This window comes from Protomyctophum parallelum (assembly GCF_964188405.1).
Source record: "Protomyctophum parallelum genome assembly, chromosome: 13".
NCBI lineage: Eukaryota > Metazoa > Chordata > Actinopteri > Myctophiformes > Myctophidae > Protomyctophum > Protomyctophum parallelum.
In genome coordinates this window covers 24517933-24545671 of record NC_139708.1, presented here as the reverse complement: position 1 = coordinate 24545671, position 27739 = coordinate 24517933, and the positions used below count along the sequence as shown (strand labels likewise).

Sequence of the window (27739 nt, the reverse complement as noted above, 5' to 3'; positions counted from 1 at the left end):
ATTATGAGTACTACTATTGGTATGTAAAGCAATTATCTGAGCAGGAGGAGGAGGGGGTGAGCGTGGTGCTGGGCTCTTCTTGTGATGATGATGTGATTCTTGATCATGATAATAATACCTATTCCAAATACCGTAATACACTTGCATCCTGGGTATGTTTACCACTGACATTCTGTACATGTCTGGCAGACACAGTCAGTCATGTTTATGTTTTCTTGTCTGCCAGTCCACCTTACTGACTTGGCCGAGAACGTTTTTTTTCTTCTTTTTTAACACTCAGACCTCATTCAGACCGTGTGGGAACGTCATAACTAATCCAACCGACGGATCCAAAGGACACACGTCCTAGCACATTTTCATTGATATCAAACGAGAGAAAAATATTCAGATATTATAATTTTTTTGGCCTCCAAGGACACCATACTCCTTGCTCTTCGCGCACACGCGCTGTCGTTCACTCCCCTGTATACGGATCAGAAAGAATGCTTCGTATCTGCTAATCTAGGGAGCTCTCCGTGGTTTTGACCAGATGGATATACTAAGCTCTTAATTTCTCACTTCTGACCTGCCTCTCGTTCAAAATGAAAAGGGTTCAGCGATTTTTATCGTAACGACAGCAAGGTAAGCAAGCAAAAATATGTCTCCGTTTTTTTCCCGGCCATATCTTCCCGGCACCCCGAGCTTCAATTTTGAAAGAAATCCCGGCACTGATTGTGTTGTATACAGAAGAAAAGAAATTGACTCCCCTGATACATTAAACATATGCCATCCCTATAAATATGTCTATAGAAAACAGTGTTGGACTCACTTTGCAAACATTTAGTAAACCAATTTAAGAAAACTGAAGCACGATGTGATGGGTGGGGAAAACAAATTTCGCACAGGCTGCAAAAGATCTCATTTAACAGTGTTAAATGAGATCTTTTGCAGCCTGTGCGAATTAACACCATGTTTTTGGTAGACAAAGCACAGCCATAATGCTCAGTCACAGCACCTAACCTTTCCCCTCAAACAATAACGATCCAGCGGAAGAAACAAACTTATCAATAAAGACAAAGCTTCTGAGACGGATGTGTTTACCCCGGATCACCTGGACTATGATCTAGGTGTCAATCTGTACATTCTAAGTTCTAGAGGCCCGGGCCAGTTCTGAAGATAAGAGGTTACACATGTACGGTAAAGCAACACTGCGAGTCTGGAACACGCATCAGCAAAGAGAGCAACACCAAATCCAAGAGAGACTGACGCATGCAGTTTGGACAGTTCATCACTGGTAGGGTAGAGTACATTTGGCAGTAGAGTGGGCTGATGTGAGCACTGTGTTTCTGTCCTGTGTAGTCCAAACAGTCCATAGAGAACCGCCTAGTCTGTCTGTGGAGACCAGGGCCCTCTCCCAATAGGTCTAGGCCCGTGGCCCGGGAGAGGATGCTGCCCTGTGACAGCAAAGTATGATGACAGAACAGGCCGGCAGGTCCAGCCGACAGCTCTTTCGTCCTCATTAACGCCATGGGACGTTTGGTACGACAGAGAACAGCAAATGTAACTGTCCTTAGACCAACCCCTCTGTCGTCCTTTTCCCCTTTGAGGTATCTCTGGCATGACCTTGGAGGTACACAGTGACAGCCAACCCACTGGTGAGAGCTCCGTTTATATGTGGGGCTCTAAGAGGGGGTCTCAGCAGGCGATCTCCTCCAGGGTACCCAGGGTGGTCTGAAGGGGGACGGTCACAGTGTGGCTGATGGACTCTGAGTGGTTGGCCACCGGGTCACAAGAACTCTTGGGGGGGGAATGGGACAGAAATGACAGACAGGGTTTTAAGCGAGGAAAAGTAAAACATGGCCGACAGAGAGACCGAGTTCAAACTTGAACCGCTGTGTGAAAGAGCAACAGAAACCGTGATATAGTCTTACCACATCCTCCCCATGACTCTCATCCTCTTCTTCTCTACTCAGGAGGTCTAGCAGTCTGTCTTTAACAACCTGTAGACCGAAGATCATTATTGTAAATCGTCGCTAATCGCTATCGGGCTGAAACCTTGTATATGACCAAAATAATTAAGAGATTAGGAGAAAAAAGTACCTGTGTTCCAATGGATCCCCAATGTAGTTATTTAGTCAGATGCTCTTGTGAATGCTTAATGTTTAAATATTCATAAAACCTGGTTCACAGGTCCAATTTGACCAACCAGTACACAAATAGACCGGTACATTTTTTAACCAGAGCCGAATCGACCCAGATAATTCTGAGTTCCAAACCCGAAAAGTACAGAGAGATGTCGGACCGTACCCGTACAAAACCAGAGGTCCCAGAAATGGCCGAATGCCAACGATACTATTCATACAAAAAAGGAAATATGGAAATACAAGGTTTTTCCAACTTCATAGTTTGCTTTTCAACTGAATTATAACTAAAAGACGCAACACACATTCCGTGAGAGTCAACGTTGCATGACAAAGTAATGCATAAATTTGGTTTAAGTAAGAATGTGCCCGCATTCAATGGTCCTAATTAAACCTGCTTTATTGAGAAGGTCTGTGGGCAATTTGGTTTAGTGCTTAAATTATCATGTTGTAATAGTAATAGTTGTAATGAAATAATGACACCTTCACTATTAATTCAGCGGTACTTGTTGACACTAAAGGAACTCTAGGTCCTGCTGAAACTGTCACTGAAATAATGCCGTTGCCTGAAGAAAAACAGTTTGCCAAAATGAAAAAATGAGTTTGTGACTAATCTGGCAATGCTGACTGGCAAGTGTTTGAGGGTTTTCAGAACCTATCCTCCCTAATTTGGTATTGTATGACCATGGCTTTCTAGCCGGCGCTGTGAGAAAAAACAATTTGTAAATTACTTTTAATGTGTATTCCTAGCCCCAGGTGAGGACAAAGACTTTTAGTAGCTCAGCAGAACGAGAAAGCGGTACAATAATTGTTAAACTGCATGAAAACCATGTTAACGGAAAAGCCTCATCATGGAGCTCACTCTTCTCAGATGCACGCTTTGAGGCAGACCCTTTGTGTCGCTGTCATTGTTCATATTCTCTGCCTTCAAAATTGGGCTCTCCCTGTCGTTAATAGGGAGCCAACCAAACTGTTGTTATGAAACAAAAGTTTCATATTGTGTTGCTAATAATGGGGTATATGAGTGTTTGTGTGTATTAATGCTGACCTCGTAAGCATAGTCGAACAGCTCTAGGATGGTGAGGATGCTGGCTCCAATGAACAAACCCATCTGACCTCCAATATCACCTGGAAGACCACAGAAAGAGGGATGTATTGAAATAAAAAAAATGTAATGAGAAGAAAAACAAGTAAGGGAGGACAGAGAAATCTAGATCTACAGTTCAGTGAGGACAACCCACAAATTGTATTAAAATATTTGAATGAATATATAATATTAAATTAATACAATGATTTGGTTTCAATGGTTTGGCGCTGAACAAACCAGATCTTCAGCACTCTGTGTTCTAAAACCTGCCAGGAACAGGGAGTACTCTCCCTTACCACCAAACCCTCCATAGTACATACAAGCTGATAACAACAGGTGGTAGGTAGAGGGTGTGCAGCACTCCTTTGGGCAGTGGAAGCAGCACAATGCTGCAATCAAGCAAATGAGCAACGCACTCTTCCCTGTTAAAATGGGGCACTATAGTGTATTGTGTACAGTATGTGATTGGTTGAGAATGGAAGAGTGGCCAACCACCTGTCCTGCAGCAACTGCCAAGATATCCCTGACTGAACTTGCTCTGTGCATTTTATGCGTGGTGCTCATTTGTTTGGGGGTGAAACAGGGAAAACCTACCCAGTAAACCTGCCACCTCATAGGCTTTCTTCTGCTCAATGGTCTCGTAGTTTAGAGCCTCAAAGAACACGTCCAAGACCAAGATGTTATCTCTGAAAGAGGCAAAATGTAGCGTTAAGCCTCACACATACTTCAGTGACTATCAGTATTTTCATTTTAACATATTGTCACCTTTCAGCTATAAAATAAGTTATATTTGTCACGCAATGTTTTGCTTGATAAAAAACGATGTATTTCAACTTTTTCCAGTTGAAAATACGTTATTTTCGTCAAGCTCACCAGTTTGCCACTCTTTGCCGGGCTAAAATTACTTTTACTCCACATCTGTCTCTCTATTCAGTGTTGACCGATGCATAGAGAGAGATCCACTCACGTGATGTACTTCTCGGACTTGTTAAACTTCTTCTCCAGGTAGCGTGATGACGTCTTGCTGGGGATCTTGACCATGGACAGCTCCTTGTTGTATCGCGTCATGTTGCACGGTGTCCTGCACAAGCAGTTGCTGCTTTCCACGGCCGACAGTTTAGCTTTACGGAAAGCAGAGAAGGTTAGGGGTAGCCCAAACATTTAGATTCTCGTAGAGGGTTTTTTTCGATTCTGACGAATCTCTCTACGAGAGTCTAAAAGATAACCCCCCCCCCTTAACAGTTTGACTGTTTTTTACGATTAACCCGCATTTTAATCAACCCCCCTTCACTGCCGAGATTGTTGTATTACCTTTAGAGCACACGCTGAATTATTTGGGCTTTTAATCCGCGAAAATCGAGCGAAAATAGCTCCCCCCGTTTGTTATGAACGATCGAACCACCCGCCATCTTGCTACACCGAGAAGAGGCAGCACAGGACCCGCCTCCATGAGGCGTTGAACCCAATGCGTTTGCATTGGCCTCAATTTCCCAGAAGCCCTAGCAGCTCACAGCATGTGACGATTTCCGGTTCATTGTCAACACGAAATGCACCTCCTCTCTTCCTAAGCGGCGAAAAAGAATTTTCTTTTTTTTGTTTACATTACGGCGGATTAAACACATAAAACAAAAGTCGCGTAAGTCTTTTATGGCAGCGACATTAACCTGGAGTAATCCATTCGCGGCACGGAAACTGTTAACGTCGAAAGTTGAACGTTTTTTGCCTCAAACTCACTCTTACCTTGTACAAATGCAAAATCTAAACTGCTTTAAATGTTGCCCCACTTGTTTGTGAGGTGTACGGAATCAGATTAAACACGGACCATGCTTATTTTTCAATAAAAAAGGTATTTTAATCCACTCTGTTTCTGAATCCTCCATTGTAAATGCGGTAAACGGCGCAACAGAATATTGCCTGCGCCCCTAGCGGCCAGGGTTCTCTTGCGCATTTACAATGGAGAGAAAAGCAAGATGGCCGCCAGATTCCGAGACAGAGTTGATTAAAATACCTTTTTTATTGAAAAATAAGCATGTTCCGTGTTTAATCTGATTCTGTACACCTCACAAACAAGTGGGGCAACATTTAAAGCAGCTTAGATTTTGCATTTGTACAAGGTAAGAGTGAGTTTGAGGCACAAACGTTCAACTTTCGACGTTAAGGGGGGGGGGTTATCTTTTTATCGTCAGAATCGGAAAAAAACCCTCTACGAGAATCTAAATGTTTGGGCTAGGTTAGGGGGTGTTTTTGAGGAAGATGAAGGGGGACACGGGGGGGGGGGGGGGGGGGGGGGGTTGGGGGTGGTGGGATGCGGGAGATTTTGGCTTGGGGGTTGTCAGCTCTTTTAGACATATAAGCCTCGCCTGGTGCAGTGCCAGACACACTGAGGCGTTTCTAGTCTCACGCTCAGGGCGCTAAGCTGTAAATTGTAGCTGACAGCCGAAAGGGAGAACGTGTCTGGAGGCTCTTTGCCTATTAGGCCAATGGAGGTCACACAGACACACAAATTAACATCTGTACTAAAGTATACACTCACTGACATGCACACACTCACAAACAATGCAATGACACATGGCAGCCATGACTGTAAACACACACACACTCTCTCCCCCACACACATCCTTGATCCTACGTGAGATGTTTACTCTTCAACAGCTCTGATGTCTAAGTCAGGCTTATCGTCAGCGTCACTGAGGGGAGAAGCTAAGGCAGTGAACCGGCATCCTAGAAGCACCTCAGCCAGACAAAAAACCCTTGATGCAGAGAAGTCTGCATCTTGGCATAGGGAAAATTAATAATATAATAACCAGTAAAGGGCGATCGAGGTCGCGTGCACGCATCAGACTGCTGGGCGAGCACTGGCGTACATGCTAATTCTCAACACTAAATCGGTTTCGAAAAGAAAAAGGTTTCAATAGTTCTAGTCACAATCATTCAGCACATCTTGAGATTATAATAACGCCTAAATTTCTCTGGAGATTTCCAAATCCAATCTAATAATAATAATAATAAAACTTTATTTGTATAGCACCTTTCATGACATCAAATGCAGCTCAAAGTGCTTTACAGAACAATGGAGAATAAAATAAAATAAAAGCATAAAAGAAAAGCAAGGAAACGACATAAAAAAACAAGCAGTAACAAAAAGAAGATCACTTAAAGGCAATGTTGTAGAAGTGGGTCTTGAGCTGAGCTTTAAAAATGTCTACAGAGGCTGCCTGACGAAGGTACAGAGGGAGCTTGTTCCATGCCGATGGCCCTTAGAAGCAAAAAGCTGCTTCCCCGTATTTTTTAGTTGCCATTTTTTTAGGCAAAGCGAGCAGGCCAGCAGTGGAAGACCTTAGCGGGCGGTTTGGGACATAATTAGGCAGGCAGTCAATAATGTGATAATAATAATATTGTCCGCTCTGACTTAAAATCTGCCAACATGACTTCTGTATTCATCTTCTGTGAATGAATAGGAGTGGTGGGTAGTCAACGCCAGCAGCCTTATTTCTCGCTGTGACAACTTTGTGACAGACGACCTGATCTCAATCCACAGGGCAGCTATACCCTCGGCTTACAAATAGGCTGCAGGCTCATGTTGTCACGTAATTGCAAAAGGAAATTCAATATAGCTTCTCAGTGGTCGCTTATTTTATTCAAATAAGGGGTTACTGGATACTGGCGAGAAGAGCGAGGCCTTGCAATTTACAATTTAGGCATTTAGCAGGCATTTAATCCAGAGCGATTTACATTAAGCAACAACAAAAACATGGCATACATCACATTATATAAAAAGTAGTTATAATGAATCATGTATAAACTAAGAACATAATAGTGGAGTATCTATGTAAACTATACATACTATACTATATTATATATTATACATGTGTACTATAAAGTGCTATGACTACATAAGAATACTAGACATTCATATCTTTGATTTTAGTCTCTGAGCCTGTCACTCTGTCAAACTGAACCTACTCATCTTTTCCCAAGATAATGTACGCATAAAAAAACAAAAACATTTTCTGCAGAAGGTTTTTAAAGATTGCATTAATGATGAGCAGGTTGGTGCCTTGCATGATTGCCGTTTGTGTGTGAATGCGTACCACAGAACATGTAATATGTAGCTGTGTGCGTGAATGGGTGAATGTGAAGCACATTGTAAAAGTAAGACAAGATATATACAAAATAAGATATGTAGGCTACGCTACAGTGATTACACATAATACCAGGATTCATTATTTGATTCGTTGAAAGAACTGGGACCCAGGATTGCCTCTTCTGTCTAGTCTAGAGCATTTATAGTAGACTATAGCTGTTAAAGAACAACCAATTCAGTTGTCTCCTATAAAATAAAATCATGGGTCCATCTGGGCTTTCTCTAAAACTTCATGATTGACACCGTTGTTCCAGACGGACTGTTGTACCAGACGGAAAGCAAGCCTAATCAAACGTTAACTTGCTGCTCTGTGTGAAAAAGGAATAGCAAATTGGCATGGAGTTCAAACTGGAATTAATTTACATTGAACAATCCAAGCTGCAAATATATCTGTTTGTGCATGTGTGTGTGTATGCGCACATATGCCAGTGTGTATGTACCTTAGAGTATATATATTTATAGAGAAGGCACCCAAATCCTGGTCTCTAAACTGCCTCCCCCTGGCCAGCCGGGACGCCTGATGGAGGGGAAAGGAACTGGTTGGAATAACGTGCTCCTTCCACGCGCTACGTCCAACCAGGGAAACTCCCCCCTGTCAGGTGTAAAGGAGCAACTTGGACACTCAAGCATGAAGGAAGCATGAGTTAAGTCTGTTGCTCTCCCTAGGTTGGCGGAGGGTGTGTAGAGCCCAGGATCACATCACAGGATGATTGACACAGGGGTGAAAAATGGGTTACAAAAATCGTGGGACAAAAAATATAAATTAAAAAAAAAGAGAAGGCACCCAGAGGAAATCTTGAGGCGAAATGGACATAGTGGCCGAATGAAGGTATTGCAGGCTGGCCCCAAACACATGAACGCGCTGTCCGTTGACTATCATTGTACACGTTCACGACAGACGACGCTCGTGCGCGTTCAACGGCAGCGCGTTCATGTGTTTGGGGCCACTCACCATTGCAATCCGTCCCAGAATGCACTCTGTTCCTACCAGGAAGGAGGAGTGAATCCGCCTCATGCGCTTTTGAGCAACTCAATGCAAGTGGATGGGAGGAGAACTCGGGTGTCTTCTCTATAGATATATATACTCTATGGTATGTACTCACATGCGCGCAGCCGTGCACACAGTTGGATTCTGAAAGTCTCCCTAGTTTTTAAATAAAACCAATTAGGGAGGGAGAGAGAAGGAGCGAGGTGTGTGGATTGAAGACCAAAGCCAACCATTCCTCCTGCAAATTAACTGTATACCTTTGGGTTTCAAATCAAAAGCACACAGGCAAATTCCAGCATAGCGTGAATCACCACTACAGTATGTGCTTCTGTGCTGCAGCGAGAATTGTGTGATGCAGGGCAACCCTTGGCTCTCCTACTCTTAACCACATGAAACCTAGCATCACTATTCCGAGCATGTCTTAACTCAAAATAGGCAAACATTCGGCAAAAATAGCCGATCTACAAGCTCCCATTGCATGAAGAGATTTGGCGTAGAGAAGGAAACAGGGAGGAAACCAAGTATAGATCTCTGGGTTCCCCAATCAAAGACACAAACATGAAAACAACACTACTATTACTACTAGTATAATGTACGTAACTAATGTATACTAGTGTGTGCAAACCTAATTTTATAATACGAGGCAAAAGGCCAAATTAGCCATGGGGCCAGTGGCAGGCACACATAGACATCAAAGGGGGCTTCAGCCCCTGCCCTTTTACCTGTCTGTAAAACAACTGCCCTTTCCAGACCACGAATGCAGCATTTACTCTGGTGAAAGAAATGCCCCTCCTTTCCTTTCCATACCCAAAGTCTGCATTCAGGATAATTGCATTTTCAAAAAATTCTTGAAGTTGAACAAAATCCTGTTGCGTCCAAAAGTGCCCTCTGACGGGATTTCAGCCCCTCCCCATCCGACACTCTGTGCACGTCCCTGGCCAGTAGGGCCGCGACCCAGGGGGCCTTTGGCTCTCGGTGACCCTTCGGGGAAATTGGACTGCGCCGTATTGGGTTAGAGGCCCTTCATTGGCCGTAGATTTTGTTTATGGTAAATGTATATTATGGTAATTTGGTAAATGGACTGCATGCATTTATATAGCTTTACAATGTACTTCATATTCACCCATTCACACACAGAGTCCTGATTGCATGCTCATAATTGCACCCTAATAACCTCTTGGTACCATTACCACTATACTAAATTGGGTTTCATAAAGCAGAATAATAGGCTTTGCTAAAGTGTCATTTTCTTCTCTCCTTTGAAATTGCAAACATTATGCACACACTTTGTGCTTGCTATGATTATGATTATATTTGTGGCACTATGGCCTATACTAACTATATCACAACACGCCGTGAACTTGTAGATCAGTTATTTTCTTGAAAGCACTTTCACATAATGATGTGCCTAAAATAGCTACCGGTATGCCAGTTTGAAAGTGCATGGTTAAAAAACTATTTTAGGGCCCAGGCCGTAGCGTAGCGGTCTGGGCACTGGACTGGTGATCCAGTCGCGGTGTGCCGCGGGTTCGACTCCCGAACCCGACACGGCCTTTACCGCATGTCATCCCCCCATCTCTCTCCCGTTTCCTGTCAGCCTACTATCTGTCCCTTAAAAAATCAATAAAAGGCGTAAGCCGCAAAAAAAAAAACTATTTTAGGAAATTAGGACAATTGGGAATTGTAAAGCACTAAGTGCAGGGCTTTCAAATATTATTAATGGATATTATATACTAGGCATGATGATCTGAACAAACTTCATGAGAGCTGTAAACATGCAAAGGGAATGGGCAGCCCTGTGGTCCAGATTCTAGAGCTACCCAAGATGATCTTCTATACTGGTAGGTTGACTGAGCCTGGCTCTGGGTGTGAAACTCCTCCGCATAACTCTATGGGGAGGAGAGCTGGAACTCCTCCATTGTGAAAAACACATAAATAAATTCCAGCAAATGTGATTTAGATAAATTCACAAGGATTTGACTTTCATGAGTGTCTCCCACTCTGCCGCTCAAGTGGAGCAATGGCAAAGATATAATATCACCCTGAGATAGTAGTTTAATAAAAGACAAAGTAGATAAACTGAAAGTGGGATTTCACTGAAATATAAATAAAATAAGCCAAATCTATCTACTGTATATATTATACCTACTGGACTGGAAGAAATATTATCCCATTTCCCATCCATCCATTTCCAGTCATCTATCCGGCACCCACCAAATTAAACACTTAACAATAGACCTCATTTATCGGTTTCAGTCATTCTTTATTAAGGAGAGAAATTCATAGTTCTGTTCATTCCTTGATGTATTTAAATTGGACTAATATTAATACTTGCATACTTTGCATAGTTTATCTACCTGCTTTTACATTTAAAAAATGATTAGTAATTAGTGGACAAAAAAACATATGTGAATAATTGCTTTGAAAATACTATGTTGTAAAAAAAGTAATTAGTGGACACTGGACAGCTGTGTTTTCAAATGCTGATTGCATTTACAATGCAGGCTTTCATAACAATAGCACGCAAACAAACACAAACTAATCAGATATGAATATGATAGGTAGTAGGCATGTAACGATATATCGTATATCGATATTATATCCCGGCGATATGTATCGATTTATTAAAAATTAATATCGATTTTCTTTTCTTTCTTTTTTTTTGGGGGGGGTGGCTAGTGTGTGATATGAAATGTGAGCTGTAATCATATTCCATCATATTTACATGCTTTTGGAGAGTAACTCCATGCAGTCACTTTCAGTAGTAGAGGCCTGCAGAGGGGAGCCGTATGCGTCTGTGACACAGGTGATCGTTATTGATGCTCATTAATACATCAAGGAAGGCAATTATGTTTCTGCACTGTCAAATAGGTCTACATCTATCCTAAGATGCCATCAAAGAAAAGAAGAAATGTTAACTCGAGCTAGGTTTAAAGCATGTTTACAGTTGTTGCACAGAAATTAAGTAATTTTACATGAAAAGTAATGCTACTTTTGCAATGCAGTTAAATACAAATTGTGAAAAAAATCATTTGTCTAGAAAATAATTGTGTTGAAAATATCGTGAAAAATCCTATCGTGAACCTCATATCGTCATACGTATCGTGAGTTGAGTATATCGTTACATGCCTAATAGGTAGCATAATCATACACATGGAAAATCTCAAGACTTAAAATGTCTTAGGCTGACCAGCTGAAGAAATCATGACATTTCTGATATAATTCATGTTCCTGGAAAATGCTTCTAATATTGTATTCTATTTGCTAGTTTGATCACTTGAAATACTCTTTCATGTTAAAATAACTAATGACCGAAAATAGCCAATCCACAAGCTCACAACACGTTGTGCTGACTGCTGAGACATGTTGTGAGCTTGTAGATCTGCAATTTTCTGTGCACAGATGCATGCATGACTGAGAACTTTAATCCAGAGCTAAGACACGCATACTTTGAATTCTTGGAACGCTTGTCATTATTTTCTCAAATATCCTCCAAACGAATGTCTGTGTATCGACAAAAGGTCCACGTGAGAGAGACATTGAAGGATTATGGTTGTTTACGAAAGAAGATTGGTTCATCTGACTAGTTTGGCATACATAGGATGCAGGAGGGTATAGGACTTGAGCCTGCTCAAGCTTGAAATTATCCTAGTTTGCCATACTCTACATAGAATGCAGGAGGGTGTAGGACTGTATATGGACCCGTGGCCTGCTCAAGCTTGAAATGATCTCTGCTGTAGTTGAACACCGGATGACACTTAAAAATATATTTTTAATCCTCGTTCAGGGATGTAATCCTGACTCGGCATTCACACTTTAAAGAAGATCTATATTTAAGTGTTCATCTGGTACATGCATCTTTGTACATACAGCATGTGTGGCGGCTTACCTAAAGCAGGCTCGGCACAGTCTTTGTACTGCTCAGGGGTGCAGAACGCTGCATCGCCTGTAGTGGGAATAGTTTGGTTATAGAATAGACGGTTAAAGGAGAGAGGAGAATGAAGCTAATTGTTGGCATTTGTGTTAAACATGCAGTAGCTCTGAATTTCTTCGAAGACTCGCGTGCTTACCCGGCATGTGCACCATCCTACAGTTGCAGTTCTCCACAATGTAGCGCGTCTCGCAGTCAATCCTACAGGCGGTCACACTGTAGACCTCGAAGAACCCAGACTCCAGAGCCTTGGACTCACACTCTCCCCATGGGGGAGGCAAGTAGGTCAGCTGCAGAAGAGAGAAGGAGAGTGCAAAAATGAACCCCTATAGACCTCGGGTGCATGCACAAGTCTCACATACTGTATATAGCCTACATCCACACACCATCCAAAAAAATCACACCCTTGTGAAGTGATGCGCGCTCTTATCATCGTACATCATCCACTAAAAAAATATATATACTTTCTCATGAATTCATTTGTCAACATGCCCTAGTTCTTTCACGTCACTGAAATTGATTGATTGAAATATTTATTAATAGTTTACAGAATTACAGTACATTTAAACTCAATACAAAGACTGTTAACTGTGAGTGGACGACCCAATAAAGCATTACATTGTTTAAAAGAGGGTCCACCTTGTTCAATTCATCAAAACATTTAGAGACGTACAAATAGAATTTAGTCCCTTGTTTGTGCCGAATCTGGGTTGTACATGGTTCGTTGCACTACCTCTGGTGTTGTGAGTGTGGACTTAAAGATAAGGCATTACACAATGCCCCACACTGTACCACTTCTCGGTCATGACGCAAATAATATTAACAAGAATTAAATACATAGACGATTAGCTCAGACACATATGACGTAACTTCTCCTTTCATTGTCTTCGCCTGGAAAGGAGCCAGCTTAGGTGGTTCGGGCATCTGGTTAGGATGCCTCTCGGGCGTCTCCCTATAGGGAGGTCCTCGAGGCACGTCCCACTGGGAGGAGACCCGAGGCAGACCAAGGCGCAGTTGGAGGAAACACATCGACTCACTGGCCTTGGAACGTCTCGGGATCTCCCAGGAGGAAGTCACTAATGTTGCTCTGGAGAGGGAAGTCTGGAGCACTCTGGTGGAGCTGTTGCCCCCGCAACCCGACTACGGATAAGCGGTTGAGGATGGATGGATGGATGGAAAATGTGACACGAGTTAGGACAAAAAAGCTTTATATAGGTCAAAAATGAACATCAACTATGACTTGTCATTTCTGTCCCCCGATTCCCAGCCAGCTCAGAAACGGGAGCCTCGCAAAACAGAATGTGTGGGGGGAGGGCACTTCCTCAAATGCATAGATACTGGCAGCAGAAATCCACAACAACAGGCTTCAGGAGCACAATGCTCCAAATGTCTCCCTCTCTCCGCTCCGTAGCTCTGAAGGCAGGGACAGCAGATGAGGAGCATGGGGACACCGGGAGGAGCAGTGTGAGGGCCCATCTGCTCCATGATGCAAGCAGCCTGCTCTAGCTGTGATGCTGGGCATCTATCACCCACCACCCTCTGTTCTTCTGTCTGTCTCCACTGCCAAAACAGTGTATTTTGTGTGTGTGCGTGTGTGTGTGTGTGTGTGTGTGTGTGTGTGTGTGTGTGTGTGTGTGTGTTTTTTTTATCAAACTAAAACACAACATCCTGCCAGGTGAAATCTGGGCCCAGCATGCTTGTTAGTTGTGACAGGACCTGAAGCGATGATGCCCCCTTCCTACTGGGTGACATTGCATGTTAAGCTCCAGGGGAGAGCTGCGAGCTTATAACGCCGTAAATCTCCAGACATAATCACTTCTGACACAATGACAAAGACATGAACACACAATACAACGCAAATGTTTCATTAACCTAAAAGCCCCTGGCCGTGTCTGAGTGCCACTATGTTGTCTCTTGAGATAATTAAACGTGTCCACACTAACTCCAGCAGCAGCAGGTGTGCATACAGGCTGCATCCAGGCACTATCAATTTCATTAGGAACATCTATGAAAATTGACGAGCCCATAACCTTTCAGCCCATCTTCAACACCTTACATAATTAGCACATATGGCCGAATTACAGGCATGTCTTGACAGAACCAGGATCCCATTATCCCCCTGTAAATTGATCAAAGATGCGGGATGTCAGCTATTACAGTGCTGAGATCAGCCGACACATTTATTGGTGTGTTTAATATAAGCCACGGCCTCTGTCCCTCTCAGGGCATTATTCATCTCTGTCTGATTCACTGCTATACTGGGTCAAAGCTATTATTAGGTATATATAGCCTGATCAGCAAGGGACAAAGTTGGTTTTGAAATAAAATGGGAACACTAGACCATGAATTGTGGATACAAAATGGGAAATCAAACTGGTGTGCACTGTGCAGCATCAAGGCACATTTTGCAGTCCCAGCAGATGCCTTCGACTACAGTTTCCTTTTTATTGCATGACTGCACAAAGCTGAAATATCATTACAGTGACCCTAGGCTCAACACAAAAGGCAGGAAGGGCCCAATGTATTAAATATAATGAAGACCTTTTCATTTATCTGAGAGAAAGATGATTTTCAGTAGCAACAGAACAATGAGCCTCATGTGCCAACCGTTCTTAAGAAGTTCTTAAGAGGAAATTTGTTCTTAGACCCACTTAGGAAGTTTTTAAGAAGGTTTTGGGATCCCTCAATGTTTTCTTAGCTGTGATTCGTTCGTAGGTAAGAATCAGTATCTATGCACACTGTGGAGCACTCTTAGGGTGCAAGCTCACAAACACGTCTCATTACTGCCCATTTTGAGCTTGTAGATCGGCTATTTTTGAAACATTTTTTGAAACATTTCCCTAGCAGAAAATAATTTCAGGTGTTTGTCTGCAGAATGCATGTCAATTTGGGGGTGAAAATTCCAATCCAACCCAAACAGACCAGTTGACTTGAAGGCAAGCACCATACCAACCCCATAACCCCCACCCCTTCCACCATCATCGCCCCTCCCCCCCAATACACCGCCCCATATACGGACAGCCACCACCTGCATTTTCTTGTCGCCTTCCTACCTGAAAGCCCCCCTATCCCAACCCTTCCACCACCATATCAACCACCACACTCGTATTACCTCACCATTACTAGCCTGGGCACCATTTCATTTAGGGTATATGATCCTGTCGGAAGCGGATGATATCGTTACGTCATGTTGTAGTATTGTTTTGTAGTCGACATGCAGGCAGGAACAACAGGCGGCAACTTCCTTTTCACTCAAACCGATTTTTCTCAATAAAAGCTACAGGCTATACGAGAGCTTTTATTGAGGGAAAAGGAAGTTGCTGCCGCCTGTTGTTCCTGCCTGTTGACTACAAAACAATACTACAACATGACGTAACGATATCATCCGCTCCCGACAGGATCATACAGACTTTTGAAACAGAGACCAGGCTTTCCTCCGAGGTGGTGGAAAGCCTGGTGAGGCGAGGTTACACCATTACATACCAAGCAGTTGCTGCCTTAAAACCCCTCCATACCCACCCTCCAGTGTTAAGTAATAAAATGTTTTACATCCACTATCCACTACTTCTGAACATGACATATGGATAATATGATCATTTGATATTTACATTGATGTCTAGTGGCGATAAGTTGACTAATGTGAGATAAATAATAAAATGCATTCATGAATAACATTTGTTGTTCACTTCAGAAGTACTTCCACAGTACTATTGATTTTTAATGTTTGGAGTCTGGTGCTCCACGATATTTAGACTTTAGTTTAAGTATTCTTGACTTCATTCACTCAACTTCACAGGTGTGTGACAGCAGGCAAGGCCATGGAGTCTTGCAAAACCACACCTCCCTGGGTAAAACATAGGTAGGAAAAAGGAAAGTCCCAATGCCTTATATGGGATTGGTGGGGCGGTTCCCTATGGTAATTAGGATGCTAATTAGGTTAGGTGGGGCGTCTACCTATGATGATTTGAATGCACTAGCGCACCCCTTCAAGTTAAAATAATTTTTGGATTCATCATCATAAGAACATGCTTACGAACAATTCTGCCTACTTAAGAACGTTTCATGAATCTGACTGGACAATTCTCTTAGGAATTCACTTAGGAAGAAATGTAAGAGGAAAAGTTAGGAATGTATTGGCGCATGAGGCCCAATGTGCTCATCAAAACTGAAGGACACTTTATATAACTGGAGCACCAAAGTTGTGTGTGTGTGTGTGTGTGTGTGTGTGTGTGTGTGTGTGTGTGTGTGTGTGTGTGTGTGTGTGTGTGTGTGTGTGTGTGACTGTGCGTGCATGCGTGCGCAGTTGTGCACGCGTGTCATTAAGCCCCTCAGTGTTTTGGGCACTTTGAAATCTGTGCCCAGCATTCATTTGATGAAGTGGCTTTAATCTAGGTCATATGATAAGAGCCATAGTAAATTCATTGAAGCTTTGTTTCATCTTCCTATAAAGGAAGATCTGTCTGTCTGTCTGTCTGTCTTAGCAACTGAGTCTATGAAAACAGACTTTTGTGAAACTATGACCATGGGTTGCCAGGTTAGCTTTCCAAGAAACTGGGTCTATGGACACATACAGTAGCGCTTTGTGAAACTATGACCGCGGGTTGCCAGATTAGCTTCCTAACTACACCACAATGACCCATGCCTGTCTCTCTGTCTCTCTCTCTGTCTCTCTCTCTCTCTCGACAAACTACTATGCGCATGCGTGCAAGAGAGAGAGAGAGAAAGACAGAGCTTCGCGGACCACTTGGGGGTCCGCGGGCGGTGATGGTATCTATTAAAGCGCATCACCCACACTTCATAATTTGGTGTTCATATCTTCGAACGTGTAAGGACAAGTAGTAAGGGTCAGGACACATTAGGAAGCACTTCATCACTACAAGTGTTTTTATTGCGAACGCAGTGAGCCACTTACTATGACAGCAAGGGCTGAATGTCTGTGTGTGTGTGTGTGTGTGTGTGTGTGTCCCGCTGTTACACCACCCGCCCGCCACCAGAGGGCGCAGCTGTAGCACACACACACACACACACACACACACACACACACACAGGGCGCAGCTGTAGCACACACACACACACACACACACACACAACCACACACACACGAGCTGCGTTCGCTTCCCGCGTTTGCGCGTCTTACTTGTATATATATAACGCTCCACACGTCCCAAACTCTTCTCCCTTCTGGCTCCAAAACTGTGGAATGCACTTCCCATTGCAGTCAGAACTGCAGCATCACTCCCAATCTTCCGCCGTAGCCTGAAAACCCACCTTTTCAGACTCCATCATGGCCCATAGCACTTACCCTAACCCCTTAGATAGCATTTCTGTTGGCTTAGATAGCATTTGACACAGACTTATAGCATGTTATGTAGACAGCGCTATAATTGTATTGTATATAGTCATAGCACGCCATAGTACATATGTATAGTATAGTAGTAAATATGTATAGTGTATGTATAGTTTCATTATATAGATATTCCACTGTTACTTTCTTAGCTTACGCATGTTTCATGATAAATGTTTTTATGTGATGTATTCCCATGCTTTTGTTCTTGCTTAAATGTAAGTCGCTCTGGATTAAGAGCGTCTGCTAAATGCCTAGATTGTAAATTGTAAATTGTATATACTCCACAAACTCCATTTCCAAACCTCTGCCACACACTTACTTCACTCCCCTCTCAGAAACATCTAGTACCGTCTACCATATCTTCATCATGACCTCTCTTATGCCCTCAAGGTTCTTTCAAAACGTGCTATAGGCTTGATGAGATAGGAGCGTGCCCAGGGCCGGATTAACACCTCTGAGGGCCCCTGGGCACGTGCCCAAAGTGCCCATATGGTAGATCCGGCCCCGAGCGTGCCGCAGCAGGATGCCTTAGGTCTGCTTGGGGCAGCAGTCAAGTAAGCCCTTGACTGCCACAGGCAGGAGCTGATGAGATGAGTGAAGGCAGGAGGCCGTTGGGGCTCATTACCCTGTAGGCCCGACCATCACTTGATAAATGGCCTCCAGAGAATTCGTCTCCGTTTCTCCTTGTTTCCTTCATGCCTACCAATGAGGTTCACATGCCTTTCTCTGGCTCAGAATTATGTACTGTTGAATGAATGTGTGATGCACTGCGGGGAGTCTCAACACAACTGTTCCAAATGTCAATTTCTGAATTTGACATACAACTGTTTATCTGACTTTTTCAGAGCTGCATTTGTGGTGTTATCATTTTAACGGCGAGCCGTTTATTATTGTTTTTTTTATGTTATTTTCTGATTATGATTTGTTAAATATGTACATATTCTATTTATCCTATTTATAATATCGTCTACTATCGATCCTATATTATAAATGATTGCTTATCTACTTGAAAGTTGATTAACTTCCATCAATGTGATTGAGCCATTTGTATTTGTGAAAACAAACCCTTTGTCACTTTCATGATTAGGATAATATTTTCAATGTTTATCTCCAGTTTTGTTTTCTACCCCAGGAGAATGGAAGGCTAATATGTAACTGAGGTAGATATAATTATATGCTTTTTGGTTTGTTTCTCTTCCAAGAAAATGGGGAATCAGAAGGTGGATGAGGAAATTGTTGATCAAACATTTATTTTATTTTACCGTAATTCATTTTATTTATATATCATTGTCCTGTGTTTTTATGTTCTGTGTGGACCCCATGAAGATTAGCTGCTGCTATGAACCAGCTAATGAGGATCCTAATAAAACTCTAAAACTTTATATGTTATGTGCCCCATTTAACCCTAGACATGTTGGGTCGTAACAGTCATGCAGGAGACATATAGCTCGCCCTGTGGGGGAGCTATAGCCTGGGTCAGAGCCATCAGCCATCTAATAGAAGAGTTAAGGCTCATACATAGTTTGGATTTACGGTGGTGGAGTGACCACCGAACGCTGTTCATGCAGCCTGAACTGAGACAAGCTGGAGTTAGGGTGGCACAAATAAGAGCTATTTTAAGCATGTGTGCAACATGACAACTGTTTTAAGGTAAATAACAACTAAAGTCTCTTTAATGTTTATGTTGTACTATTACTATAAAACAATTTAAAATAAAGGGATTTAAGATCATTAAAGCTGGGCTGTTGCCTGAGTCCAATGCATTTCTGCCTACGTCCGGTCCAGGACTTGGCCCAGTTGGTTATCCCCATTCTCAATAGAAGTCTTCATGGGACTGGCCCCATGAAGTTAACGCAGTTTGCGTAACGGGGTAAACCCCTCCCCCTCGCCAGATTTTCATTCTCAAATGTACATCACCATGACATGCTGATTTGATCGTCTACATAGGACGTAAATTCTCCATTGGCGTTTAATGTTTGTGTTAGGACAAAATGGCAGATTTGCTCGTCTACATATGACGTTCACTTAGTAGAAAGAAAGAAAGAGATTTGGACCTATAGGGCCCTATATTTAGTTGATCTATGGCACAGGGCACAAAATCGGAGCATCTTCTCCCATTCATTTTAAGAGAACGTGCGGTTGAGCTAGGCGCATTGCTATTTAAATGATGGATTTGAGGAGACGCAAAGAATCTTCTGCTGAGGAAGATTTTAAAGTGTGCGATCATTTAGCAGTATTAATAACTTGAGGCAGATATTGTGACATAATCACTTGCTCATTCTCAGTTATGTTCTTTATTTTAGCCACCAGTTAAAATGTATGACAGAGACACTGTGTCCGTGTGTGCCATGCGTAGTTGTGTCGGAGGCGGAGCTATAAGGATATTAATGATTGATTTGATTGATTATAGGCTATTAAAGGGACATTTCACCGCTGGAAGAAACTGCAGTCACTCAATGTTAATAGTATTTGTAGTAGATAACAGTAGCACAATCTGAATCCCTAAACATCATTAAAATAAGATCTGGTCGCAAAAGGGGTGAAGTGGCCCCTGAAGTGAAGTTTGAAAACGTAAAGTTTTCAAAAAAAGAATCACACCTGTGCGAACTGAGGGGCGCCCTTATCATCGTACCATGACGTAAAATAGACAATATGTCTATTTGCACAGACACTATGACGTGAATGTAATGTTTGTGTAGGACAAAGTTTGTGAACATACAAAAAAACTATGCTTAAAGGATAATACAAAAAGCCCCTGAGGGCTTGTTCCCATGGGGCCGATTCATTATCATGGCATACAGTGCATACTGCATATATGATACAAATATTACAATATCAGCAGCAATACTAGGAGGAATAATCGCTCACTCCATGTGTCGGGAGCCCCAAATTTGATGCATAACTTGTTACTGTGTTGAGCATTGTACTGTCTAGTAAGGACATATCGGTGCCGTCACTGCACCGGCAGTTAAGAACACTTTTTGACTGTAAAATAGCAATGTGCTGTGGGCACAACATGGGTGCTGGGTGTGAAAACAACAATTGCGTTAGACAATACTAAGCCATGATAATTGTGCTGCCTATTAGCTCCATCCTGAATCAGCTGGAAAATACAGTTTGGCCCCCTAGAGTTAGATTGAAGGTATCCAGGGCAGAGGATCATGCCCATGGGTATAGTGATTATAGAGACATTCAGCATATCAACATGGAGGCACCATCTCGGAGCCCCGTCCATACCCAATTATCCAGTAGACTACAGGCTGCATCTTTGAGCACCATAAATACCCAGTAGAATACAGGCTGCATCTCTGAGCCCTGTCCATACCCAACAGACAGTGGCCTTGTGGTTAGAGTGTCCGCCCTAAAACTGGGAGGTCGGGGTTCGATCCCCGGCCGGGTCATACCAAAGACTGTAAAAATGGGACCCAATGCCTCCCTGCTTGGCACTCAGCATCAAAGGGTTGGATTGGGGGGTCAAATCTACTAATCAAATGATTCCCGAGCTCGGCACAGCTGCAGCTCACCACTCCTTGGCTGCGGCTCACCGCTCCAAGAGATGGGTCAAATGTGGAGAACAAATTTCACTAACGTGTAACAAATCGTATGACTTTGACTTTGACCTGATTACAGGCTGCATCTTTGAGCCCCGTCCATATACCCAGCAGACTACAGGCTGCATCTTTGAGCCCCGTCCATACCTAGCAGCCAACGTGTAAAGGGAAAAGACATGAATAGCAACAATGTGATGTAGAAGCGTGCAGAATTCCCATGTGACGATGAAGAAAAGAAATATGCATCAACATTAATCAAGGGACTGTCGAGAGGATGCATGTCTATGAGGCCAGTAGCCTTGGCGTAGCCTTGTGCTGAAGTAACAAAGCTGTGCTGTGATTGAGTGAGTACAAGTGGGGTAAAGCATCTCTTCACCGGCAAGGTTATAGCTATCATCCGTCAGCTGGCGTCCTATAGAAGACCAGAGAGCTGACTAGAAAGAAGGAGACCTATGGAGAACGGCGTGTTGAAGTATAGACAAATCCACTGAGCGCTGCCCTGTAGTTGCACTCTCATTATTGCTGCTTGATTGCCGCTCTGTGAGTCAGTCAGGAACATTCATGTCATAGAAATATTTTAACCATTTATTGCAATGGAATACAGTTGCAATACATGCATAGCTTTGATGAGTCAAAGCTAAAAACAATTTAGCTGCCTTTGACAGAGTATTCCGTCAATTAAAAGTCCAAATATTGTCGGAATTCTCTGTCAATTAATGTACTTTATCGGCTATAATAAAAGGTTTTTCTGAAAATCTACTTTTAACACTGGCCCGGTTGCTAGGCAACGCCTTGCATACCCCCAGCACCAGGGAACTTGTGCGCGCATCCCCATTAAAAGTAGGATCTTCTTTGGCTCTTTTCTCTGAAACTATGAGAGCTGTCCGCAGGTCTTCAATCTGAGGTTCGGATGTGATTTGTGATTTTTCATCGCATCACGATCGAAATATTAACGTTTCTGGCTAAAGATAAACATTGTGAGCTAATGCTAACATAAGCCGTTTCTTACAATGGCAGTCTGCGAGCGGGGAAAACGGAAGTGAAAATTACTGTAAATGACCAATTCTGGTTGGCGCAGCAAACTACCCTCTATGGCCACACGGTGGCAGTTAACTTGTTAAGATGTTCCCTGAATTAGCCAAGCAGCATGCTAAGCTAAATCAGGGAACGTAATGTGGAAACCTCCATGGGTATACAAGAGCAGGTCCAAAGCAAGACATCAAATTCAACTTGAAAGCCATGCAAAAACTTGAATTTCAGGTTAATGTTAGACCTATGTAATTAAAGCACTGAATGTCAGGTGAACCTTTTTAGTATAATATTGGAGCGATACAAGGCTCTGAACTAGAAAGGTGGAGGCTGGGATGGTGGAGGCAAAGCTTTGCTTTCCGAGGTGTTTGTAATAGTGAGAACTAAGCTTCAAGTGGACGAGGAAGCCACAATTAAAGGCACTAAGATAGGGTAAGTCATATTTTTTGATTAAAACAAAAACTTTTTTTGTTAAAAGGTTAAAATGATATATGTATCCTGTGTGAGTTCTCTCTCCTGATTGGATAAAATTGGTATCCGAGTAGGCTAGCAGAATATAAAGCTATTTAACACTTATTTTAACAAAGGAAAATCACATAGCCTGCCTATAATGGTCCACCATCCTCAGAGTGCTGTGAACCATGCTGTGAGTGGTATAAAAGCGTAGCTAATTAGAAACACTTATTCAATCAGCGGGCTGATTACAGCTGGGGGTGCATACGACTCCCATGTCCTGTATGAACTAATGCAACGCTTCATTATATCACAGGTAGGAAATAGAGGTATTAGCTTTGTGCAGCCATAAACGTCACGGAAACCTACCCTCTGCTCCTGTGTAGCTACAAAGGTCTGGAACCCAGGGGCCACGCCAAAGCCCAGCTCATGGACGAAGGGAGGCTCTGCTTGGTTGTGGATCTGAACCCGCACACCGGCCTCAAATGCTGTGTCTTCTGGAAGGAAAGAAAATAGAAAGAATCAATCACCTGTCTGCTATTGTCAATAAACAAGCACAAATCTACAGGAGAAAACCTAAAGTGTCTTCCCCTGGATTGGTGCAGACGAACAGCAACGGGTAAAACAACAAATATATTTACACCCATTGTTCATACGATGCGCACTGCCTTTGGTTGATGGATTCCCAGCTTCTTGAGGCAAAGCCAACAGCTTTCAGAAGTGTCTTCATAAAAGAACATTCTTTCCAACTATTCTGAGGGAAGTCGGACCATTTGTCTTCACATCAAACACTTTCTGCGGCAGGATATTCCAGTGGTTCCGTGCTGTGTTGAGATAAAAGGACTTTCATCCAGCAACTCTGCGTGCTCAGGCACATTCTAGCACATATCTAAAAATGATATGAGTATGTGCTTAGAAAAGCTGAATTCTACCTTACAGTCTGTCTCGTAAACAAACAAACAGACCTCAATATATACACATACATACAGACCGATACAAACACACGCATACAGCAAAAGAAGTATATCTCTTTCACACAGATGCACACTCACAAACTCACATTAAGCAAACATTTACAGTATGGAGGGGGAGAGAGAGAGAGCGAGAGAGAGAGAGAGAGAGAGGAGGCATTATCAAAATCAATAACTTTCTCCTCACTTTCACTGTCAATGTTCCGTGGACAATCAATCAAAGTGTCCCCCCCGCCAGCCTGTCAGGCAGCTGACTGGACCAGGCCTCCATGTTGGTGGAACCAAGAAGCCCACTAGGATGGTAAGCTTGTTAAATCGACAGCTCACCACCCAGGTCATGTCAATCAAACGTCTGCAATGCCAACTGAATCAGTAACATCTGGATAAGGATGTTACTGATACTGAGGTCTGTGCACGTTTGAAAATGGATCTGCACTTCTACCGTGCTTTATAATGTGCGTTTATGTAGACTTACCCACTCACTCACTTCACATTTATAAACCAATGCACGGCAACAACCCTCAAACTTTTTAATCAGGAGCAATTATAGTTTATGTGTGAAGGAAATCACCTGTGCACATAAATATGAAGAATGTGTGTATGAACGAAAGTGCTTAAATATGGGAAAGTGTGTGTGTGTGTGCGTGTGCGTGCGCGAGACGGCAAGTCTAGCCCGAGGGCAAACCGTGGCACGAAGTCAGCTTTCATATAACCCGTGGCTTCCTTCCTATATAATTCATGTCCGGCCAGCATAGTCGTGTGAAATTCGAAAGTTTTTAGAAATTAACCAGGGCTATTTATCAGTATAAAAATTGTAAGCATTCCTAACTCCTTGTTCCTTGTGTTCATTCTTCAGATGTGAGAGAAAGGCTATTTTAATTTGAGTTCTGTAGAGACCTTTTCACACCTGGCTACACTGCCATTTGAACAAAAAACCATTTATTGGACTGTGCAGTTCAGTGATGCATGGGTAAATACACTGAAAAGGGATTAATTGTTGTTTTGTTCACAGCACAGATGAGTGACTTAGTTACACTGCCAACAAAAGACTATTGATATTATGCGAGTGGGTAAATAGGCCTAGCCTTATTGATAACCTTTTGACCATAACAATGTTGCATTGTATGCGACATTGTTATGGTCAAAAGGTTCAGTATGACAGGAGATGCAGTCAGCCCGAAGGGATTTTCATATATGGAAGCTCTTGGTTTATGTGCTATTCATGAAGTGGGGAGTCCTGCAACTCTGTTTTGCCGTCAATTCAGCGGCAGTGGCTCAGGGGTATAGACATGCCAGATGGAAACATGAGGTTCCAAGTTCGATCCCGAGCTCCCAGAGAGTTAGTGTCGAAGTGTCCTTGAGCAAGACGATGACTGCATTTCTAACTACTATACATTTCATTAGCAACTAACATCTTTATCATAAACTTTACTTTAATTGGGTTCGATCTCACTGAACATTGATACATTCAGGTGATTTGCTTTCTTTGTAGACATTTCAAGAGTGAATCCATGTCTTACTGCAGCGCAGTAAGAAAACATGAGAACATAGTGACTAGTGACTGACTGTAAAAGTAAAGATTGGTTTGTTTGTGCGTGTGCAGAAAATGACAGAGGTGTGTGTGGGGGGGTGTGTGTACTGTATAAGTGTACATGACATAAGCAGAGTCAGTTAGCTTCGTTCAAATGGACACATCGCTCCACAACGTTCTGGGCTCTTTCTCACTTGCTCTCTCTCTCCATGTGCCAGGCAAACATCAATGTTTTAGCATCCACAGTTCTATGCTCTCTCTGCTTGCCTCTATACCTCTTTGATATTTTTGCCATGTGGATATATTTTGGGGACCAGAGACAGTTCTGCTTGGTAGAAGAACCTTATGTTCAATGTTAATTGATGAAAAAAATAATGAAGACCTGTGGTGTCATATAGCAAAAGGGCTGGACTGGCCACAGGACGTACCGGGCATATTCCCGGTGGGCCGCGACCGTAGGGGGCCGCCATGTTAAAAAAAAAAAAAAAAAAACAGGCAGGCAGGCCAATAGGCGGCAGGCCACCAGGAAAGGTCCGGGCAGGCTGCCATTCTGCCAGTGCCATCATGATAATTTCACTGTACCTGTATCAGTGAGTAACAAATAAACCCTCTACAAAGGGTTGTGTAGTTGTCTGTTGGTTTGTATCATTTAGGCCTATGTTGTTCTGAAAAATGTGTTGGTATTAGGGCTTGTTTGTGTGTGCCGCGACGGAGCGGGCGGTAGAGTTTCTGCCATCTGCGCGCTGGTTGTGGTGGGCCGGTCTGGGCCAAATTCACGGACGAATCTTTTTCCTAGTCCAGCCCTGCATAGCAAACTGCTGCACAACACATCCAGATGCACGCACGCACACACACACACACACACACACACACACACACACACACACACACACACACACACACACACACACACACACACACACACACACACACACACACACACACACACACACACACACACACAACAAAGGATAAAATGACTTTCAGCCTTGTTAGTAAAACCAACCAGGGAAAAAAAACACCAGGCTCTAAGAGAGCTGTGTACTGTAGGGTGCAGCTTAATACAGCACTGCAGAACACAACAGCAGAGTTTGAGCAGTGAGAGGAGTGAGAGAGATAGCCAGAGAGGGCAGGTCAGGCCAACGTTTAGATCTCAACATTGTGCTTCAACCTTTTCTCTTGCCTGTCCGTTCTCGGATATGGCTGCTATGCAGCGATCACAGCGGGGCGGCAGCACGCGTTGACATACAGCAACTGAAGGAACGAGATAGGAAGTGGAACAGTTCTGCTGAGCTCCATTTCAAAGCTGGAATAATGTTACAATGTCACAGTGAGTCGGATAAAGCACAGCATTTTTGTGGAGCGGGTAAGAAATCACTTCAGGGTGCATTAGGATCTAAATTCAAAGGCAGAGCTGAAGCCAGAAAGGCAAAATAGTGTGTCCCTTTCATGGTTGAATACGTGTTCATCTCTTTCCTCTCACTGAAATGTCTTTCAGGTTACAGTATAGTAGACTGTTAGTCTTTTGTTGGTGTTTCAATGGGGGTGGTACCGCTGTACCTTTGGGGATGCTAGAAACTATATTTTTGAAGGTGCTCTTTTTATGTTTCTTCTTGTTTAGTATCTTTGACTTCACATTTGGATCATTTCATCATTAGATTTCCTTCCGTCCTATATTCAAATTGCCTAGCGGTCGGTTACCCCATGGGCACCTAATCATAGAGTTCACTACAGCGTGACTCAAATACAACCTATGTAGAGTTCCCTCAGCATGCTGAAAGCATGACATCAGACCCAAACAAACCGTATCATCATTACATCCGATTCGACCAAATCATATACTGTGTACTTATGTACTGTACTTATGTCTGAATATTATGGAGTGCATGAAGTCGCTCACTCTAACCTCTTGAGTATCCATGTCAATCTAACCCGTTGTAGACCTTAGATGACGTGAAATCCCACTGTTAAATCCCAACTTCAAATCAAATGTACATATGGAGTCAAATGCACATAATGTACCCTGTAGGCCTATAGGCTATAGCCTCTGTCAAATGCACATACAGTAAGTATACTGTATGGAGATCAACATGCACTGATGTCAGACACAACCTAAACCAAATGCACATATATGGAGATTTTCAACATTCATTGATGTCAGACACAGCAGAAACTACATATGATTAGATGTGTCGTTTTTGATTAATCAAAAAACAATACATTTTCACTCACGTCTGTGTGTGTATATTAACAAAATGACATAATAAGCCTGGGGGTCAAAAAAAAAGAAAGAATGAAAAAAAATACCCAGGCATTGACCATAATAATATGGAGGTGTAGCGCTCCTTCCCCCTACTAGTGAATAAGGGCAGGGCCCTGAGTTCCTATAGTTATGGTTTTATAATACGTTTAGATTAATTTACCTCTTGTGTTTCAGGTGTACGCCGGTAAGTATTAGCAATTAAGTTAATTCACAGTCCCTGTCTACTGTAAATAACCAACACTGTTTTTAGAATCCTATTTTAATACTAATTTAAATCCTATTTTAGACTTTTGAAATGTAATTTAAATCCTATATTAATGTAAC

General features: G+C 42.7%; 1 protein-coding gene across 3 annotated transcripts in view; it reads right to left on the bottom strand.

Annotated features, from left to right (window-relative positions):
* Nucleotides 1-946: 946 nt before the first annotated feature.
* The window catches only part of asic2 (acid-sensing (proton-gated) ion channel 2), a gene marked incomplete at its 5' end in the record, with an annotated part of 441728 nt that continues 414935 nt past the window's right edge, over nucleotides 947-27739 (bottom strand). For 2 of the 3 annotated variants that reach the window (XM_083780701.1, XM_083780699.1), the window contains 8 exons: nucleotides 947-1776; nucleotides 1911-1979; nucleotides 3169-3248; nucleotides 3802-3893; nucleotides 4175-4328; nucleotides 12229-12285; nucleotides 12410-12560; nucleotides 23020-23147. In XM_083780701.1, the coding sequence (XP_083636827.1) occupies nucleotides 1675-1776; nucleotides 1911-1979; nucleotides 3169-3248; nucleotides 3802-3893; nucleotides 4175-4328; nucleotides 12229-12285; nucleotides 12410-12560; nucleotides 23020-23147 (833 nt within the window). In that variant the 3' untranslated portion in view covers nucleotides 947-1674. The remainder of the gene's footprint in view (nucleotides 1777-1910; nucleotides 1980-3168; nucleotides 3249-3801; nucleotides 3894-4174; nucleotides 4329-12228; nucleotides 12286-12409; nucleotides 12561-23019; nucleotides 23148-27739) is intronic. The other variant, XM_083780700.1, reaches the window with a different exon arrangement.